Genomic DNA, 20255 nt, shown 5'->3' with positions numbered 1-20255 from the left:
TGTAACCTCTGGCTCGGGGGCATTCAGGCTGAGGGATGATTTTGCCAGGGGCGTAGGACCTTCTCTTCCCTTCCCAGCAGTCACCATGCGTGGGATCAGCTGCTTCACGAAGCCAGCTCTGTGTCCCCTGGGTGGGCTGCTGTGCACACACAAGCTGTCAGCAAGCCTGTCACTGTGCCCAGCTCCTGAAGGTCGCCCTGCAGGCATTTGCACAGGAGCCTGCCTTCTGACTCACGCATGTCTTCTGCATCCCGGTAGCCTTGGGGCCTGGCACAGGCCGGCAGTGTAAGTGACGATTGATCATCAGGTGTCTGCTGAGTGACCGCAACCTGTGGCAGTGTTGGTGTTAAAGCTACTGATGTGTTGTCACTGTGTTGCAGGTGTCTTACTGGAGCTTGGCTTGGAAAAGGAGCACATGACCAAGCAGAGGGTGGAACAGTATGTTCTGAAGCTGGATGCGGAGGCACAGACAAAATTTAAGTCCTTTCTGCAAAACTCCTTTCAGAATCCACATACCCTCTTCGTCCTAATCCATGACCACGCCCACTGGGATCTTGTGAGGTTAGAACGACTTTGGCACATGGCAGGGTTGACATGTGCCTTCTGTGAAATAATGTATGTGGATGATACTTGGGACTGTGGGCATGGCCTTAAAAAGATGAGCGCTGTGGGGTTTGGCATCTGTAAGCAGATGCCACGGATGTATTTTAGGGCCTCATAGGTGGATGTTATCTCAGAGGACCATCTAGTGCAGCTTCTGAAAGGTACCCTTATGGAAACTAAGGCTAGAGAAGGGAAGCCTCTTGCCCAACCGCACAGGGCTGGGTGGGGGTGTTAGTGACAGAGTAACAAGTCGCCGCGCTGATGCAGGAAGGGACCCTGCCAGGAGTAGCTCAGCCTAGGCCCCTTCTTGATGGATGTCCCATTGGCTCCGGTACCATGGGTCACAGCTAGCACTGCCCTTCTTCAGGGTTGATTTTACTTACTCCATTTAAATGAACGTAAATCAAGGTGAATTTCAGACAGCATTGAGCGTGGAGTCTGGCAGGACTCCCAGTCGTTTATGAGGCTCAGTCGCGTCCATGAGACTGGCCTTGGAGGTGTGCATTTAGACACTGCCACTGATGTGGCTGAGGCAGGAAGGAAGACCATGGGTCAGCTCGTGGTGAAAGCCTTTGATTCAGCATAGACGCAGAAGCTTAGGGCCTGCGGAGCCTTGAAGGTACCTAGATAAAGGGTTTACCATCTTGGGTCCATGTATGGGGCTAAGGGGAATTTAAACGTCCCGAATTATATCAAAAGCTCTTGGGTGAATATTTGTTTTTGGGGTAGGTTTCTCAGAGTGGCTGCCTGCCTCCCAGATGAGGTGAGGCGCTGGTTTTTCTTACTCCCCTAGATTTGCGGACGAGGACGCAGAGGCCATCGTCCCGTAGAGATAGGCTGAGTGCTACTTGTCTCCCAGGCTCCTCGTCCGAAGTGCTTCCTGTTCTGTTCCTATACGTTGAAACTTAGTATACGTAGAATTTACCGTTCTACATCTTCTTTGGATCATTCCAAAGTCAGTAGGACTTTAGAGAAAAGAAATTAATGGCACTGGCAACAATGAGATTGGGCCCAGGGAGAAAGGGCCACTCAATGAACACTGCAGGATGAGAATGGCTGCTCGTGAGGAAGAGAGGGTTGTGTTTTCTGCAGGCAATCATCGATAAAGACTGTGTCCCGGCCGAGTTTTTAATCAGTAATGAGTATCGGGGAGGCCCTGACAAGCACCTGTAGTACAGTCATTTAAAAGATTTGTACTTTTCCTGGTCGTGGGCAGAGCCATAAGCTTCGAGTGTTGGCAACGTGAGGGGGTGGGGCTAGTTATAAATGGATTCAACTGCTTGATCCTTGTAAAATTATGGATCAGTATTAGTCATCCCACTTACTGTTACCTCTCCCCCTTGTCTTCCCTCAGTAGTACTGTTCATAATCTCTATTCCCAAAGTGACCCATCTGTGGGACTGGTGGACAGACTGCTCAACTGCAGGGAGGTGAAGGAGGCCCCGAACATCGTGACACTGCACGTGACTTCCTTCCCGTATGCGCTGCAGACGCAACACACCCTCATCAGCCCGTACAACGAGATCCACTGGCCTGCCTCCTACAATAATGTGCGTGAGTGCCGCTGGCTGCTGCGCCTGGTGTGGCAGTGGCCCCTGAGTCCGGAGAAATCCTGTTTAGTACAGATCTTGATTAACTAGCATAGCTGGGGGCCAAATGGGGCCCAGCTCTTTGGATCATTAATTTGACTTAGATTTAGACCCTTGTTGGTCTTTAAAACATTCCCGAAATACATCAGTTGGCTTCCCCAATCTTGGAACGGAAAAGGTTTTGTCTAGAAGCCTTAGAAATGTTCCTGTTTTTCCTATTCCTGCATCCTTAAGTAGCAAGGTTCAAAATCTCCTTCCTCAAACTGAACACACACCCAAAAAATCAGGTGAGGGTTTAATTTATCACCTGTCATTTTCTTATCAAAATAGATCACAGCAGTTCTTGATCCATCAGCTCCAAGTTGTTTCAGTCTAGTTATGGAGGGCGCAGCTCACAGTGGCCCATGTGGGGATCGAACCTTGTTGTTAAGAGCACCGCGCTGTAAGCAACTGAGCTAACCGGCCGCCCCACACGGTTGTTGTGGTTTGAGAATTCTGGGTGGTTGGATTCTAGTTAATGATACAAGCAATAAGCAAACATCAATTTCTGGATTTCTTTGGAGAGCTTCAGAGTCATGTGAAGGACTTTTAAAACACATTGTTGCTGAGCTCCAGTCCAAAAGATTCAGAATGAGTGGCAGTAGTAACCCTTGTTTATGGAGTGCTAACCGTGAGCAGGGTGGGCACTGTCCTAAGTGCTTTAGCGTGTGAACTCATATAAGACGGAGGTGCTAGGATCAGAGAACTACAAATGGAGAAGACGAGACGGGGGTGGGGGTGGTGTGTGGAGCCACTGCCGAAAGCCATGTGGCTGGAAAAGGGTAGAACCACGATACGACCCTGTCCAGTGGGCTCCCGGCCCTCGCACTTGACCTCTGTGCTATTTGAAGGTGAAGTTCATGTGTTTGTAATTTTAACAACTTCCCAACTTAGCTGTGCTCTGAAATTTGAGCTCTGATGTTAGTTTGGGAGTAATTTTATGTCAATGTGAGTAAAATTGGTTAGATAAATGTATTTTTTCTGTTGATTTTTAATAGCAGCTGAATGCAAGAGAGTCGATTTTCCTATTCCTAAAGCCAGCTTAACATTGTTGGAAAGAAGCAGTTTTAACAAAGAGAGGTGTATGCTACAAAAAGATAAGGCTGGTTTTCTCCTTGGCGAACACGGTGGGTCACATGAATGGAAAAGTCTGGACTTTCAGGGATGGACCATGCCCTAGTACGGAGTGCTCTGTGCACTGGGTCTGCAAGAGGAAAGAAGTTAATCAAATGTCATCCAACGGACGGCAGAGTCGACACAATTTAGATCAAGAGGCCCGTCCAGGTCGTCTGTGCGCTGAGCATGTGATGCTCTCAACCCCCGAAAAGGTGGCATTTGAGTGACGGATGCTCTTCTGTTTTAGGGAGCGGACTTATATCCTGAGAACAAGAAATACTTTGGGCTGTCAGAGTTCATCGAGTCCACTCTGTCGGGACACAGCCTCCCATTGTTAAGATACGACAGCTCCTTTGAAGCCATGGTCACCGCCCTGGGAAAAAGGTACACGTCTGTCTTTGAAGTTATTAAAAGTGCTCAGTCGTCAAGTGCAAATTGAGGTGTGTGCAGCCAGGCAATTTCAGGACGCGATCCATCTCCCTCCCTCTCTGGGACTCAGCCCCTCCGTTAAAGGGACCCTGGTTCATTTCGCGCCCTGCGTTTTGGGCCAGTGATATCTCTCTCATGCTGTTGCGCCAGAACATTTTAGAGCTGAGAATGGGGACAAATATGCTGGAATGTGGGATTGCGTGTTTATAACTCAGGGGAGGGCAACAAAATGGGAAGTAAGGTACCAAAAGGCCTAAAGGAAGTGATAGTGACAATCCTGGTCGGCTTCATTTTCTGTTTCCTCTGTGCATCATCTATCGAGTACTTATTTTGTGCCATTCACGGTTCCAAGAGCCTTACTTCCGTGATCTTATTTATTATGTAGTCCTCACCACGTCTTGGAGCCTGTTGCTATTATTATCCTCATTTTGCAAATCAAATGAGACTCAGAGAGATCCCATGACTTTCTCGGGCCACACGTCTTGCAAATGACAGACCTGGGTATGAATGCAGAGTCAGTCTGACTCTACAGCTTTTTATCTTGTCATAGCACACCTGTAAGGTAGATTAATGCTGCCATTTTACAGGTGAGAACACTGAGGCCCAGGGAGGTGAGGGGATTGCCGACATCACACAGTCTGTATGTTGCAAAGCCAGGCCAAGCTTTACAGACAGTCTAATCCAAAACAAGACGGGGCTCTGCCACTAACTGTGGGTGTCGAGCTGGGCTCTGCTGCCTCCCCTTGTGGCGCCTCATTATTCTCACTTGCCAACAAAGGGATTAACTTAGACATGTGCTTCATAAACTGTGTTCCAACATATGCTGCTTTGGCTGGATACTAATAGGTGTTTGCCAAAAGGGATTCCATGGTCAAATGTGCTTGAGAAACTTTATGCTTAACAAAAGGATTTCTTTTCCCACGAGAGTTCTCAGAGCTTTCCGTGTGCCACGCAGGCTATAAGTCTCGAGGAGATGGTTAGAGTGTGTGTGCAACGTCTCCAGTATCTCCTGGGGTTCGTGTTCCCCAGCACACCCTTGGAGAAACGCAATCCCTTCGATACCTTTCAGCACTTTGATGCTGATGGCGATTAATCAGGCCCCGTCTCCAGCTCACAGATTGGCAGCTGAGCTCTCGGGAACATGCTAAGGGAAGAAGCCCCCAAGAATTGACATGGAGGCTACGAGACCTGACCTTTGCTGTGCTCCGCTCTCTGCTCCCAGTTTCTCCTCTTGTGGCAAACGTGTTGAGTGCTGAGTAAGCTGTAGACGTTGGGCTGGTCCTCTGCTTGTCCTTTGAACGGAGTTGAGTGTAGGCGCCTCCCACCACGTCAAAGAGTGTGCTTCTGCCGACATGACATCCTCCCTTCTCACCTTGCCGAAGGTGACAAGGGGCCAGCACAGCTGGGGCAGTGATATACAGGAGGGGAGACCCTGTATTCCCCACGCTTCCCTCTTTCTTCCTTCCTGGGCACTCCTTGGCCAGTGCACCAGGGACAGAGTAAAGCAGTCTTTGGGCCACTGAGACAGCACTGGTGATGGCAACTTGCGAATTAAGCTAACGCTCCAGTTTATAGAACCTATAAAGTCATTGCAGTGCTAAGGAGAGAGGACAGAGGAAAGGAGAAGAATGATGGTTAGCAGGAGACCTCAGAGATGCTGTTGGAAGGTGAGCTGGCCACCCTGTAGAACGCCTGGGGGGCATGGCCATGGGAAGGTTCCTGTCTTTGGAGGTCAAGAAATTACCTTTGCTGCAAAAGGCACTGAGTCTGCGGACTCGTTACAGCGAAATAAACTCACAAGAGCATCATGTGTAAATGGGGTGTCAGTTTATCTATTCCTGCCGACAAACAGTGATTTGTGTGCTCTGCGTGATTCTGACGCATGGGTCAGAGCTGCCCCAGCCATGCCCGTGGTCACGGGAGGGGTTACCACCTTTGTGTGGAGACACATATGGTCACCATGGCTTCTCAAGCAAAAACTGGGATTGCTGGTTTGACTGGGTGTGTTCTGATTTGTAATTCCCTGTCGAATTACATCATGTTGAGTTATGTTTCTTTTAAGTCACCGTACTTGACATGAATGCACTGATGTGCCTTTAGGACAATCCCCCATACCTGGGGCATGTGGTTCGCTGGTGGCTCTCCTATTTCTAGTGGGAACCTGGGGCAAATTACCTGCCTCAGGAAACTGTAAGTTAAGCTGATGATTGACTAACTGGGCATTTATTTTATTCATTCATCTGTTCATTCACTGCACAGTTTATCTATTGAGCTGCCACTATGTGCCAGAGAAACAACAGCTACGACAAACCTTTTGTTCCCAAGCTGGAAATGACAAAGTGGTTTATGATTTGACTTCTAAGGAAGGCTTCTGTTTCAGCTTCAAAAGGCCACACGCCTGTTGGTAACCTGGGAGTTGCCCTGCCTGGCGCGGCGGAGGACTGGGGCTCCCGGTTTGCCGAGGGAAGGCCCTTCTCCTGCCGAGCACCCTGGACGTCCCTGGGCGTGGCCGGGCCCGGGGTCACGGCCTGGTCTGTCTGTTCGTTGCAGGTTCCCCCGCCTGCACAGCGCGGTGATCAGGACGTTTGTTCTCGTGCAGCACTACGCAGCCGCTATGATGGCCGTGCGCGGCCTCTCGCAGATGAAGAACCACACGTCGGTGGAGACGCTGGAGATCACCCAGAACCTCATCAACTCCCCGAAGCAGTGCCCCTGTGGCCACGGGCTCATGGTCCTGCTGCGGGTGCCCTGCTCGCCGCTGGCGGCCGTGGCCTACGAGCGGCTGGCCCACGTGCGAGCGCGGCTGGCGCTGGAGCAGCACTTTGAGATCATTCTGAGCAACCCCAGCTCGGGCATCACCGTCGGGAAGCACTTCGTGAAGCAGCTCAAGGTGAGCCCTGTGGTCAGGGACTGGAGGGGCGTGGTGACCAGAGGGATGGGGGAGGCGGAGGGTGACACTGTCCTTAGCATTGCCGTCCATGATGGCCTCTCCACACCCCGCCACCCCGCCACCCCGCCAGCCACCTCCCTTGCCACATCCCTACCGCCATCTTTCAGCCCAGAGGTACCAAATTATAAATGCTACCCCCTTGCTGTTTTCCCAAACACACTATCTTGCTGTTTGAAACTGCTGGGCTGTAGCATGCTTTTCTTTCTTCCGGCAGTGCAGTACTCCTCCTCTGTTTAGCTAGTGCCTGCCAGCCTGCAGGACTCGACTCAGGGTCTTTTCCTCTTTCAGGAGCTGCCCCTCTCCCACACTTGGGGCCTCCCCCACACCTGGGGCCGGTTGGGTGTTCCCTATCTGTCGTCTGGCTCTTCTCCAGGTGATAGAGGGCAGGAACGGGCCCCAGAGATCTCAGCCCCCCAAACCCTAGCACAGTACCCGGCACGTAGCAGCTTCTCACTAAACCTATGAGTGATGGAAAATGCAGAAGGGTTAGAAAGAATATTGAAACAATAATTGAGTAGGAACTAGGATTGAAAGGCACAGCGCCATGATTGAGGAACATAGTCAAAAACATTAGACACAATTTAGGATATGTACCATGTCCCAAAGATCAGTCAGTTAGCAGGTGTTTCTTGAGCAGCCAATCCACGCCAGGCAGTGTGCTGCGTGGCTGGGAGCAGTGGTGAGCAGATGACCTCTTATTTGCTGTCCAGATAACTTCCTTCTTCCCAAAGGATGTGGTGTAAGGGCTTTAAATCAGTAGGAGACCCCCTAGAGCTGGGCTAGTTGGGAAGTCAGGGGCCTTCGGTTTTATTTCTTCTTAATTATCTGCAGATGTGGCAGAAAATTGAGGATGCAGAGTGGAGACCTCAGACTTACCTGGAGTTGGAGGGCCTGCCTTGCATCCTAATCTTCAGTGGGATGGACCCGCATGGGGAATCTTTACCAAGGTGAGTAGAAGGTGCTACACCCCGGGGTCTTTGAGCTGCCGGGCCCACAGCTGGGGGGTTTGCCAGGCCGGCCTTCCACTGCACGACCCTAGGGGGTGCATTCACAATCTTGGTCTCCATAGGTTTGTATCTTTATTACGAGGGTTTTCCAGCTGATGGCGGTGAAATGTGTCCGAGGCCTGGGCCACATTTCCTAATTCTCTGACAGGTACCATTTGGGCTCATGAAGGTGTGCTGAGGGCTATTCCCAGGCTCTGTGGGGGGAGGGCTTCCCTGCTCTGGAGACAGGTTTGATGCCTCTCACTTTCTCCCCAAGTATGTGTGTGGGGGGGTCGCTGTGTGTGTTAGGGATGGCCATTCCATTTAGGAAAGCATCAGAATATTTTGGGGTGTCGGGCTACATTTCCTGCTGGTGTCTCAGCTGATGTGATAGCTGGTCCCTCCTGGTGCAGGAGGTGGGAAGAGGGCAGGTGGTTGATGCCTCTCAGGAAGAGCCAGCTGTCCCAGCACACAGGGCTGACTGTCCCAAAGGCTGTGTTCTGCAGAGCCATCCCAGCCGAGCAGATGACAGCTGCAAGCCCACTTGGTATCTCCCAGGGTCTCCACACAGATCTGCACAGATCTGCAGACACAGAGGTTACTGGGCCTCCAGTAAGGCAGTTGCTGGAATTGGTGGTGACAGGTTGGCTTTTAAAGATTTTCTTCAAACCCATGGAGAGGAGCGGGCAGCCATGCTGATGGCCTTTGCACGTCTTTGCTTGTGTAACAGAATAGTGAGAGCTGGCATTCATTGAGTTCCTGCTATGAGCTGTTATTCTACTAGATTCTTTGTATGTGCTTGATCTCATTTTACTCTTGCCATCGCCCTGGGGAAGGGTATTATTGCAGTGGCCCCATATGACTGATGAAGAAACTGAGGCATGCAGAGGGTAAGCCAGTGGAGCTGACAGTGGACTCCAGGGCTGCCCAATTCCAAAGCCTGGCTTCTTTCCACTGGGCCACACGCCACTCACTCAAGGCCACTGCACAGGCCAGGAAAAGGGTCTCCAAAGGTTTGACCTGGGTTGTTGCTATTTCACATGGATTAATTGTTCTATTCTTCAACTCCTTAAGCCCTAAGACAACGTCTTTATCTTAAATGTGAGCAAGCAGTTACTGAATGCCTGCTTTGTATTAGGCTCCGCGCTAGACTTCTCACGTAGCATTTACTCCTTGCAGCCGTCGTATTACTATCCTGTTGGATAGGTGGGCAAACGAAAGGCCATTTGCCTGAGACTGCGTACAGGGCATTGCAGGACCAGTTGGAACCCAGGGTGCCTGTCTCCAAGCCCTTTGCTCTTCCCACTGCACACCCCTGAGCCCGGCCTGGGCCTGTCCTCAGCTTACCTCCTCCAGATGTTGCACCACTTGCTGGTGTCTGTCTTCCCAGACGGGCCCTCATTTCCCATGTGCTGATGACTCGCTTGCCATCTTATCCCCAGCAGCACAGTCCCTGGCGCATTTTAAATGTTGGTTGGATAAGTAAATATCCACTTATCACATGTAACCCTCACAGCAATATACTTACATTGTTGTTGATATTCATTCCCATGATTCAGAGGAAACAATCCTGAGCCTCCAAGGAGTTGCACCTTTGTGGACGGTCCTGTCCCTAGAGCTGGGCTTCGAGCCTCGTTTTTATCTCAAGTCGGTGCTCTTTCGATTACACGCAGCACAGACTAAATACGGGGGCGTGCCCCGGGAGACTCACCGTGAAACCGACTGTGTTGGGAAGGGCTCTCCGTGATGCTGTTTGCGTCTCCGTAGGCACAAGTCCTCGGGCCCTAACGGGGAAGGGGGGCTGTTGGTCCTGCCCACCGTTTCCCTCAGTGCCCGGCACGGCGCTCGTGTGCACAAAGCCCCTGACGGACACCTTCTTCTGTTTCCTTCTAGGTCTTTGAGGTACTGTGACCTGCGGCTGATCAACTCTTCCTGCTTGGTGAGAACAGCGTTGGAGCAGGAGCTGGGCCTGGCTGCTTACTTTGTGAACAACCAGATTCCCCTGGAGAAAGGGGTCTGCGGCGAGGCCTTGGAGAGCGACACAGAGAAGCTGAGCAGCACGGACAGCGAGGATGAGGAGCTGGCAACGGAAGGTCGGCCTGGGCTGCGAGTCTTGGGGGCGGCCTGCGCTTGTCTAGACAGCTGTCCCCCTTCAATGTGGCCTTGGACAGCAGCTCTGGGTGACAGCTATCTAGATACGTCTTTGGAGGAGATGACAAATCTCATTCAGCTCAGACTTTGTTTTTTTCCCCCCCTTTTTTTTGATGGTATAAAAATGAAAATCCCAGTAAGTTCTTCCCAGCTCTAGGATTCTTAATGAATAAGAAGAAAAACGGAGATTTCTTAGGGTTCAAGTTCATGCTTTGTTCTGCTTGTTGGTGGAATTACTGCCCAGTAAGATTCACTGGCTTATTGCCTCTATGTGAATCAAGTTGACAATATGTGTCCATTATTTTGATTTATGAAAACAGGCCAGTTCATTTGCAGACTTGAAAATCCAACATCATATTTTTAATAGGATGTGTAAATCAGACAGTGTGAGACATTTGGTTGCAGTCCAGAGCATAGCGAGAAGCAGCAAAAAGCTCTTAATACCAAAATGCGAAGTGTTTGTGGGGTGTGGTGTAGTGCAGAGATGGAAGTAGGGTCAGATGACTGAGTCCTCCTCCTCCATCCGCTACCTGTGTGACGTTGGACAGATCATGTCACCTGTCCCAGCCTCAAAGTGCTTCGCTGTAGAACAGGGATTGAAAGAGCTGCCTGACAGACTGCCTTGGCACTGTGGCACTCTGTCACAAACTGAATGGGACCCTGACATTAAAATGCCTCAGCCTCCCTGCTGCCCGTGGGTGACCCACACTGCTGGCATTCCACGACCCACCTGTTTAGCTTTACCATTTTCTCCTCTCAACTCTCCAGCTCCTGGCCATGCCCAACTTGAGTGGGTCCCTGGCTGTGCTCTGCTCTTGTCACCTTTGGGCCCCTCAGACGCTTTCCCCACTGCTTTGAGTTCCCTCTCTGCTGTGCTTCACCTGGGAACCCCGGCTGGCCCTTCGGAGCTCAGATCGGGGTCACCTCCAGAGAGTTTTCTGACCCTGCCCTCCTGTGCTGGGTGGAAGCCTGGCCTCTGGGCTCTCAGGCCCCCCTCTCTCTGCACTCCTTACACCATCTTACAGCTGCAGCTCACGGGCGGGAGCCCCCACTGAGCTGCGAGGCCTCACTAGCCCACCCAGCGTTTTACCCTGTCCTGTCAGTGCTCTGTCAGAGGGGAGCACCTGGGAGATGGCGGATGGATGGATGGATGGGTGGGGAGAATGACAGGAGTGCATACACTTTGTAAACTGTAAAGTGCTGGGTGAACGTGTGGCCAATGATTACGAGGTGTTTTCGGTGCGTGTGTTTTGAAACAGGTTCCACGTCGGAGAAGAGGAGCCCCGTGAAGAGGGAAAGGCCCTGCTCCCACGACTCAACATCCTCACCCCTCTCCTCTAAGGCGTCCAGTAAGTCTGCAGGTGGGAAAGAGCCCACAGCTGGACCTTTTTCTTGAGAGTTCAGAGAATGAACAGAGATCCTTCATTTCACCCAGAACTGGAAAGAGAAGGGAATCTTTGAAGAACTGGATTTTCTAGATAGTAACCGTTTTTCAGGACTAGGTCTGGGAACGTGAGGAGTTTGGCAGGACAGCGAGGGTCAGTGGCTCCTTTCCTGGGGGAAGATGGTGGTCTCTGTCCCATGGTGGATAGGATGTGTAAATCAGACAGTGTGAGACATTTGGTTGCAGTCCATTTGGTGGCAGAGGGCCGTCCCCTTCAGGGCTCCCCAGCTTTGGGGAATCAGCAGGAGAGGGGCTGAATGAGGTGTTGTCATGGAGTCTGAGGGCAGAGAGAAGTAGACCCAGAAGCCGCCACTGAGGGGGAAGCATCACGGGCAGCAAGTCTCACGGACCCCATGAGCTGGACTGCACTTGTTGGAGGGAGCAGGGAACGTGGGTAGATGCCCCAAGTCTGTGCCCTCAGGGACGCCTTGGTCTCTGGGAGCAGTCAGGACCCACACACATGAAACAATATCAGAATCATTTATCCAGAATCTACTTTATGTCTGAATCCTGGCATTGAAGACAGGTAAGATATGGACCAGCTCCCAGGGAATTCATGGTTCCTCATAAACCATGTTATGTTGCAATAGGGATGCAGTGTTTTTTGGGCACAAGTATTCACATGAGGAGGGGTATGGTTACAGATATAAAGAACTAATGAATTTTATCTCAGGTGGGGGGTTTCGGGGGAGGGGGTGGTCATTGCAGGTCTCAGAGAGTAGCTGACATTTGCCAGGGACTTGGAGGAGAGGGTATCGGGGGGAAGGGAGGGTATCGGGGGGAGGGGAGGGTATCGGGGGGAGGAGAGCATATGGGGGGGAGGAAACTTCACAGGCAAAGGAAGCTCAGGGCATGAAGGTGCAGGTGTCCTTGGGCTCAGTGAGTGGCCCTGAGGGGTGTCAGGGTGCAGGTGGGGGACTGACTGTGGTCAGGGTGTGGCTGAGAGTGCGTGCAGTGGGGGTGTCCTGCAGGCACAACAGGATTTGGCCTGCGGGCAGCTTCAGTTTCCTTTCTTCTTCCCCTTCCTCACGCAGCCCACAGGTAATGTGAGCCAGGCGGGCAGGGTCTCCCTCACAGGTGAACGCAGGAGACAGAGCTGTGGCCTTGACATCAGCGCAGACGCAGGCTGCAGAGTTGAGTGGGGCAGCCCTCTGGGGAGCTCGTGTCCAGAGGGGAGGCTGCCTGAGGTGTGGCCGGTGGGGTGCAGGCTGAGCCACGTGTGCAGGGTGGCAGGAAGCCTTGCCAAGGGGAAGGGAAAAGGGCATCGGCCTGCCTGAGAAGCAGCCTCTCTCGTATCCTGGGAAACAACAGAGCTAAAGTAGAGGTGCAGTGTCCTGTCGGCCCTGCTTTCTGGGGAGCCTCAGGTGTATATACGCCCATAAAAAGATGGGGGCTAGGGTGCTGCTCCTGTGTGTTCAGGTGACCCACACGCTCCTTGGCTCTCAACGTGGTCTGTGTGGGGAGGAGCAAGAGAAACTCCATACTCGAGTAGCTGCTGTGCGTGCTGCATTTCCTATCTTGAATTCTCCTAAAGCTAAGTGATGAGAGCATTAGAGGAAAGCCGACTGAGTGCTGCGCGTTTTGCTGCCACCACCGTGCTGGTGCAGATGTGAGACTAGAGCAGCAAGAGTGACAGAAAGGAAACAACCTGCCCAGAAGCATGGGCGTAGGTTGAGCGCCGAAGGGGAGAGATTCTGCAACAGATTAGGGCAGGGGTTGAGAAGAGGAGAGGGCTTTGAGGTGGTGTGCCGGGCCTTGGGGTGGGGGGCAAGGTCATACCATATAGGTGTCACCAGCTCTCTGCGCACAGCAGATCCTGGGTTTGTCATAGGACAGAAGAGTTTATATCTAACCAGAGGTGGAATTTTGTTGACAAAACTTCCCAGTAATTGTCAAGTGAAGGTAGTTTGTGCTGCAGAAACAGGCGTGCGTCATGTTTTAGGACGGGTCTTTTCTGGGGCACGACTGACTGGTTCCTCTCTCCCCAGGCTCTGCGCTCTGTGGTGAGTCCTCTGCTCAGCCTGGGGGGCCCTCGCAGGGGGAGCAGGCCAGAACCCCACAGCCCTGCAGCCCTTCAGAGGAGGGCAGGGTCCCTGGTGACAAACAGAGGCTCCGAGCGAGCCAGGGTCCAGCAGTCATCAACAGGCACAGCCCCGGGCTGGCCCCCCAGCCTGACTCCGGCCTCAGGACCAGCCAGAAGAGCGTCCAGGTGTCGGTCACCTCGTCGTCCTCCCAGCTCTCCTCCTCTGGCTCGTCTTCCTCGTCCGCTGTGCCCGCTGCTGGCACGCTCGTCCTGCAGGCCTCCCACTGCTCCATGACCAAAGCCTGCCAGCAGCCACCCGTTGTCTTCCTGCCCAAGCTGGTGTATGACGTGGTCACTTCCACCGACAGCAGCGGCCTGCCCAAGGCCGCCTCACTCCTGCCCTCCCACTCGGTCATGTGGGCCAGCTCCTTCCGGCCCCTGCTCAGCAAGACCATGACGTCCACAGAGCAGTCCCTGTACTACCGGCAGTGGACAGTGCCCCGGCCCAGCCACATGGATTACGGCAACCGTGCCGAAGGCCGAGTGCACAGCTTCCACCCGCGCAGACTGCTGCTCAGTGGGCCCCCTCAGGTGGGTGTGTCCTGCCATGGCCTGGACGCTGGGGGTTCTTGTGCTCAGGCCGCAGGGCAGGTTTAGCACAGACAGTGGCCCCTTATTCAAGTCTTGCCAGTCCCGTGGCAGAATCTTCTCTGGTGGCCCCCGACGTGGACGGAGGTTGGGACCTGCCTGCCACCCTTGGGTGGGTGATTGCTGTCCTCTCACCTCAGCTTCTTCGTTTGTGTGATGTGGGGGGTGGAAGGGTTCTCCACGGGTACCCCTCGATTCTTCAGACTGCGATGCTGCATGTCCCACGTTATTTCGTTTGGTCCTCACGGCCAGTCTGTGTGATTTACTGGCTCTAACACTAAAAGATTTTGGTGACACATAACAGGGAGGCAGGAGAGCTGTCAGCATCCCAACTCTACCCCAACTCATTGCGTTTCCCTGACAACGAAAGGCCGTTTCACCTGTCACCTGGCAAAAATCTGCGGAGTGTCTAGTGTGAGTTCGTGAGGAGGATTGTTGGTTGGTGTGGTCTGAGGAAGGGCTTTGCCCAAACAGTGCAGAGGTGGAAGGTGGGCCCTGGAGCGGGCTGCCTGGGGTCGAATTACGACTCAAACATCACCTGATACCCTGGGTGGGTCCCGGCCTTCCCCGTGCATCAGGGTCCTCATCTGAGAATGAGGAAAGTGATGGTACCCATGTCACAGATGAGAGCATTAAACAAGAGAATAATGATAGGGCACCTAGAACGTGACCTGACCATAGAAAGCGTGCAGTGTCACTCACTGTCCCCATCATCAGTACGTCACTGGCACAATTCGAGATGTGCTACCTTTGCACTGAGTGTGTTCATTTTCAGGGATCTACCCCCAGAAATGCAAACCTACAAAAATGTGTACAAGAACGCTCATTTTAGTATTGTTTGCGATAGTGAAAAACTGGAAACAAATTCCATCGGTCAAGGTTGGTTGAATAAATTTGGGTACAACTGGATCATGCTGTTGAACCTTAGAAAATTTGAGAGAGATCTCTATAGACGGGCACCAAAATTTCTCTAAGATATTGAAATTTTTAAAAAAGTTGCAGAATAATGTATACATAGGGTAATATCAATAGGAAAAACAATCAGTGTGTGTGTGTGTGTCTCTGTGTGTGAAAATGCCTTTAAAAAAATCCCTAACAGAATAGCCACTAAATTGTTACTTGGGAAGGGGAGTGGGATTTGTGAATATTCTACTTCGTTATTGATCTATATTTCTTGAACTTTTAAGTGAACGTATAGTGCTTTTTGTAATTATTTTTAAAATATGAAAAAACAAAAATGTTCTGAAAAAGTGAATTCCAGTTTCTCCATACCCTCACATTATTGGATGTTATCAATTTTTAAAAATTTTGCCTATTTGATAGGGGGAAAATAGTATTTTATGGTTGTATTATCAGTAAGGTTGAATATACTTTTGTTTATTTATTGGTGATTGGTACTTCTTGTACAGTGATTTTTTCTGGTTTCTTTCTCCTTTCGGCCATTTTACCTTTTCCTTTTGCTTTGTAGGAGCTCTTTAGAGGTTATGGGTTTTAATCCTTTGTCTGTTATATGTATTGCAAATATTTTCTCTGAAGCTTCTGCTGGTTGTTTCATATTTTTTAGAAGTTATTTCCATTCATCAATATTTTTTGAATACTTACTCTGAACCAGGCATTGAGATAGGAACTTGGAAGGTGCATTTCTAGAGTAACGGGAGGGAAGCATTCTAGGGTAACTGACAGGCACCCATTTATCCAATTGTGACCAAAATAAACCTATAACCAATAGTATACTTGCCTGGTGCTGGGCTGCCGGAGCGGGGACTCTCTGACGCTATGAGAAAGAGAAGGAAGAAGAGAAAAATCATTTTCTTCCTTTTCCTGGACTTAGGAGAAGAGAAAGGAGATGCAAACTTTTTATGTCTTGCACAATGAATTTTGCTATCTTACTGTAGACAGGTTGATTAATATAAGAACAGAGGGTTGCAATTTATACAAGACTCTTAAGAAATTGTTTTATATTGGCAGTTTACTTTTTTGAAGCAAACTGTCTTCAGCTTGTGATAAAGTCTGATTTCTAGCAGCTTAAAAAATGTGGACAGCTAAAACGAGGCCATTTACCTTGACTTATAAGCCGGGAGGTGTCCTGCTTGTGGCTGTCCATCTGTCCGCCTGCCACATTTCTTTAGACCACATTCCCTCTCCAGGCTCTGATTTTAATTAGGTGAGATGTCTAAAAGAGGTAGATGCTGTGGCATGCCAGGTGCTCCAGCCAGGGCCAGCATGTAGGCAGGGCGTCCTGACGGTTGGCCGCGATTTCAATGTCTTCACAGATCGGGAAGACGGGCGCCTACCTGCAGTTCCTCAGTATTTTATCCAGAATGCTCATTCGGCTGACAGAAGTGGATGTTTACGATGAGGAAGAGATCAATATCAGTGAGTTATCCACTGGTGACCCTGGGGCTTGGAATCAGCTTCTCAAGCGACTTTGTGTCTTTTACTTTCTAGATGGAATTCTCAGGCTAACAGTCAGACTCATCCCAAGGGCCTTGTGGGGTGCTCTGATCTTTCCCTTGTGGTTGTTTTGCTCAATGTCAGGAGAGTGCCTGGAAGGCATTTGTGGGATAAAATCACCATACTGAAAATAACTACTCTTGACTGAGTACCCCCGTGTGTCAAGTACTGTGCTAGGTAAGCTACACAAACTAACGCATTGAGTTTTCTGCACAGCATTCGAGGTAGATGTTGTTATTCCTCGTAAGGGACAGATTGTATCCATTTCCTCGGGTAACATGCTCAGGAGCCCAGCTGGGCGGCGGCAGAGCTGGCACTAACCTGGATTTGATTGCTGCCTCTAGAAAGCAGAGTTATCCATCAGGGGAGGTTCCCCACTCAGGCAAGTAGCATAGAGGTCGATATCCTGGGGCAAAATGGAAATAGATGATATGTGGGGAACAGCCTTTTCTCCTTGTTCACGGAACAGAATTTACCCTGATTAAGGTAAGACTCCGAATAGCTGTTTTATGCTAACTGTGGAACACCGCCTCCATTTCCTTTTCATAGGTGCCTCCCAGTGGCTTGTAAGCTTGGTCTGGTAAATACAGTTGTTGTTTGGGGAATTAAAATTTGTTAAGGGGTCCTGTTTGTATTGTAAAGAAAGGGAACCAGTAGGCTGCACTGGCGTCTAAACAGCACTTTTTTGGGGATATACATTTAAGGTGTACAACTTGATATACGTGTACACTATGAAATAAGCACCACGATCAAGCTAATTAGCATATCCATCACCTCACAGTTTCCATGTTCACGGCAGCATTATTCTCAACTGCTGAGATATGCCAACAACCGTGTGTTGTCCCTGGAGGTATAAACGCCCACCAGCAGATGAATGGGTAAAGGCAATGCAGTATGTACATACAATTGAATATTAGTCAACCTTAATAAAGAGGGAAATCCTGCCATGTTCATACACAGCACTTCTTCAGATGCTCTTGACTGTGCTGGAATTTTGGAGAAAATTTGGAACCAAGGAAGCCCACCCAGCCCTTGGTCTTTCCTTTGAAGGAAAGAGGCTCTTCCAGCTCTGAGTTTTCTTTGGTTTCCCCTAACAGTTTGGGATTATATTTCAGATGAAAATTAACTATTTCAGATGAAAACAGGCCTGTTGAGTTTCTGTCTCCTCACTTTCTTGCATACACCAATGATAAAGACTGAATTTGAACCCAGTTTCTTAAATTTCAAAGCCCATTTTCTTAAATGCTCTCTTACTGCGGATTTTCTCTTTGGTAAAACCTGGATAATTCCTGTTTTACAGGGTGTTGTGAAGATTAAATTATGTTACACATAGGAAACACTGAGCACCTAGAAATACACAATAAACATTCCTTTCCTTCTTCTTTCTTCTCCTTCTTATGAACATGTACTCTGCCCAGGTATATAATATAGAAGGAAAGATAAATGCATGTAGATAAATGTGTATATGTGTGTAATATACAGAGGGTGCCAAAAAATGCATACACATTTTAAGAAAGGAAAAAGCTGTATTAAAATTACTCTGATGGTAACCACTTTGAGCACCTCGTATAATTGCTGAAGTCAAACATGACTTGTGGTTCACCTTTTGTTATCGGTATATTTCGAGTATAACTTTTTTTTTTTTTAACAGGACTTTATTGGGGAACAGTGTGTACTTCCAGGCCTTTTTTCCAAGTCAAGTTGTTGTCCTTTCAGTCTTAGTGTTGGAGGGTGCAGCTCAGCTCCAGGTCCAGTTGCCGTTGTTTTCTAGTTGCAGGGGGCACAGTCCACCATCCCTTGGGGGAGTCAAACCGGCAACCTTGTGGTTGAGAGCCCGTGTTCCAGCCAACTGAGCCATCTGGGAGCTCAGTGGCAGCTCAGCTCAAGGTGATGTGTTCAATCTTAGTTGCAGGGGGCGCTGCCCACCATCCCTTGCAGGACTTGAGGAATTGAACTGGCAACCTTGTGGTTGAGAGGACGCGCTCCAGCCAACTGAGCCATCCGGGAGCTCAGCTGCAGCTCAGCTCAAGGTGCCGTGTTCAATTTTAGTTGCAGGGGGTGGAGCTCACCATCCCTTGTGGGACTCGAGGAGTTGAACCGGCAACCTTGTGGTTGAGAGCCCACTGGCCCATGTGGGAATCGAACTGGTGGCCTTCGGAGTTAAGAGCACGGAGCTCTAACCACCTGAGCCACCGGCTGGCCCGAGTATAACAATTTTAATACAGTTTTTTCCTTTCTTAAAATGTGTATACATGTCTTTGACACCCTCTGTATTATCAACATGTTATATAATTGGGGTTGGATCAACTAGATTTTTTAACGTTTTGACCAAAAAGCGTTTAGTGAGCACCATAGACCACACCAATCATAATGTAAGGTGACAACGTGGCAAACGTAAAAAAGTGCTTTGGGCCACGAGTGGTGTTGGCATCCGGAAGGAGAGAGCAGCGGGCTTGAGCACCTAGAAGAGGCTTTCCAGAGATGCAGTGACAGGAACTGGGCTGTGTTGGCTGGGTAGCATTTACATAGAAGAGCAAGAAAGAGAATTCCATTAGGTTCCACTGGTGGTGGGAAGCAGAGTGGTATATTTGGGGGATTGTGCAGGGCAGAAGCACAGAGCACACGGGGGAGGGGGAGGTATGCTGGGAGGATTGAAGTTAGTGTGAGGGGCAGAAGAACAAATCCATCTCACAGGAAGCAGTCTGAGGCTGTTCCTCTGGATAGAGGTGGATATGAACGCCTCTGTAGAACAATTCTGAAAATGGGCTCCGTGCCAAGAGCCTTCAAGATCCAGTGGTGTTCCCCTAGTAACCCACAGACTCAGTAACACTTGTGCACACTTAAAATAAATCATTCTCACTCGCTGTTTTGTCACATATCTGTGTTCCTCCCAATCTTGTAGACCTCAGAGAAGAATCAGAGTGGCACTACCTCCAGCTCAGTGACCCCTGGCCGGACCTGGAGCTCTTCAAGACGTTGCCTTTTGACTACATTATTCACGACCCCAAGTATGAGGATGCCAGCCTGATTTGTTCACACCATCAGGCTGTAAAGAGTGAAGGTCAGACGTTTAAATGTCATGTGTAATCTTCTTCCAAAGTACATGGGACTAGCCTCTTACAGGAACTGCCAAATTTTGTTGGTGATGGCTTTAATTATCTGGTGGTGGTGAATTAACCAGCTGTGCCCAGGAGAGATCTCAGGTCACCACCTCACTGGAAAAGGACAAGGAAGGGCTCCTCATGAAACTCATGGAGGAAGAAGACTTGCTGCGCTGCAGGTGCTGAGAATAACGAGCGCAGTCTTGGTGTTTGTCATGGTCAGAATATTCTGAAGGTCCTGGTTAATAGGGGATAAAAGACATGGATCTTTATTTATGACCTGGGATTGGGGTAACAACAAGCACGTATTTCCCTCTCCTCCCTCGGCCTCGTTTTCTCCCTCCTTCTTCGGGGACCACTGACTTTCACAGTATTATGACCCTGCAGTGTTTCAGGGTCACCATCAGCAAACGTAGACTATCAGTGGCCAGTGTGATTATAAATGCTGACTAGGGAAGTCTGGTGGATGCAATGTGCGAGGAAAGTGCTCAGCAGTCTCCATTTCAAAGGATAATTCTATCCTCATGGGTCTCAGAACAGATCACTTGCACTGCAGGGTCCTTCACAAAGGCTAGTCTGTAATGAAAGTTTGGTGCTAAAATCTTAATGCTGCCAAGTCATCTGAGAAAATGGGGACAATTCACCTGCATTACAGTATTTGCATATTACACCAGCAATGGATTTACACTGTCACGTAGCAAATCCTTGACTGTGTGTTGATA

The 20255-nt window shown here is 50.0% G+C and overlaps 1 protein-coding gene across 1 annotated transcript in view; it reads left to right on the top strand.

Annotated features, from left to right (window-relative positions):
• Window positions 1-20255, top strand: part of GREB1 (growth regulating estrogen receptor binding 1) — a 78370-nt gene that overhangs the window by 44287 nt on the left and 13828 nt on the right. Inside the window, exons 15-24 of the mRNA XM_033124235.1 lie at window positions 381-561; window positions 1958-2153; window positions 3595-3731; window positions 6327-6666; window positions 7558-7673; window positions 9606-9805; window positions 11123-11212; window positions 13296-13921; window positions 16252-16354; window positions 19335-19493. Of these exons, the coding sequence (XP_032980126.1) occupies window positions 381-561; window positions 1958-2153; window positions 3595-3731; window positions 6327-6666; window positions 7558-7673; window positions 9606-9805; window positions 11123-11212; window positions 13296-13921; window positions 16252-16354; window positions 19335-19493 (2148 nt within the window). The remainder of the gene's footprint in view (window positions 1-380; window positions 562-1957; window positions 2154-3594; window positions 3732-6326; window positions 6667-7557; window positions 7674-9605; window positions 9806-11122; window positions 11213-13295; window positions 13922-16251; window positions 16355-19334; window positions 19494-20255) is intronic.

The sequence above is a fragment of the Rhinolophus ferrumequinum genome, chromosome 13 (assembly GCF_004115265.2).
Source record: "Rhinolophus ferrumequinum isolate MPI-CBG mRhiFer1 chromosome 13, mRhiFer1_v1.p, whole genome shotgun sequence".
Lineage (NCBI taxonomy): Eukaryota > Metazoa > Chordata > Mammalia > Chiroptera > Rhinolophidae > Rhinolophus > Rhinolophus ferrumequinum.
This window is presented reverse-complemented; position numbering and strand designations above follow the sequence as displayed.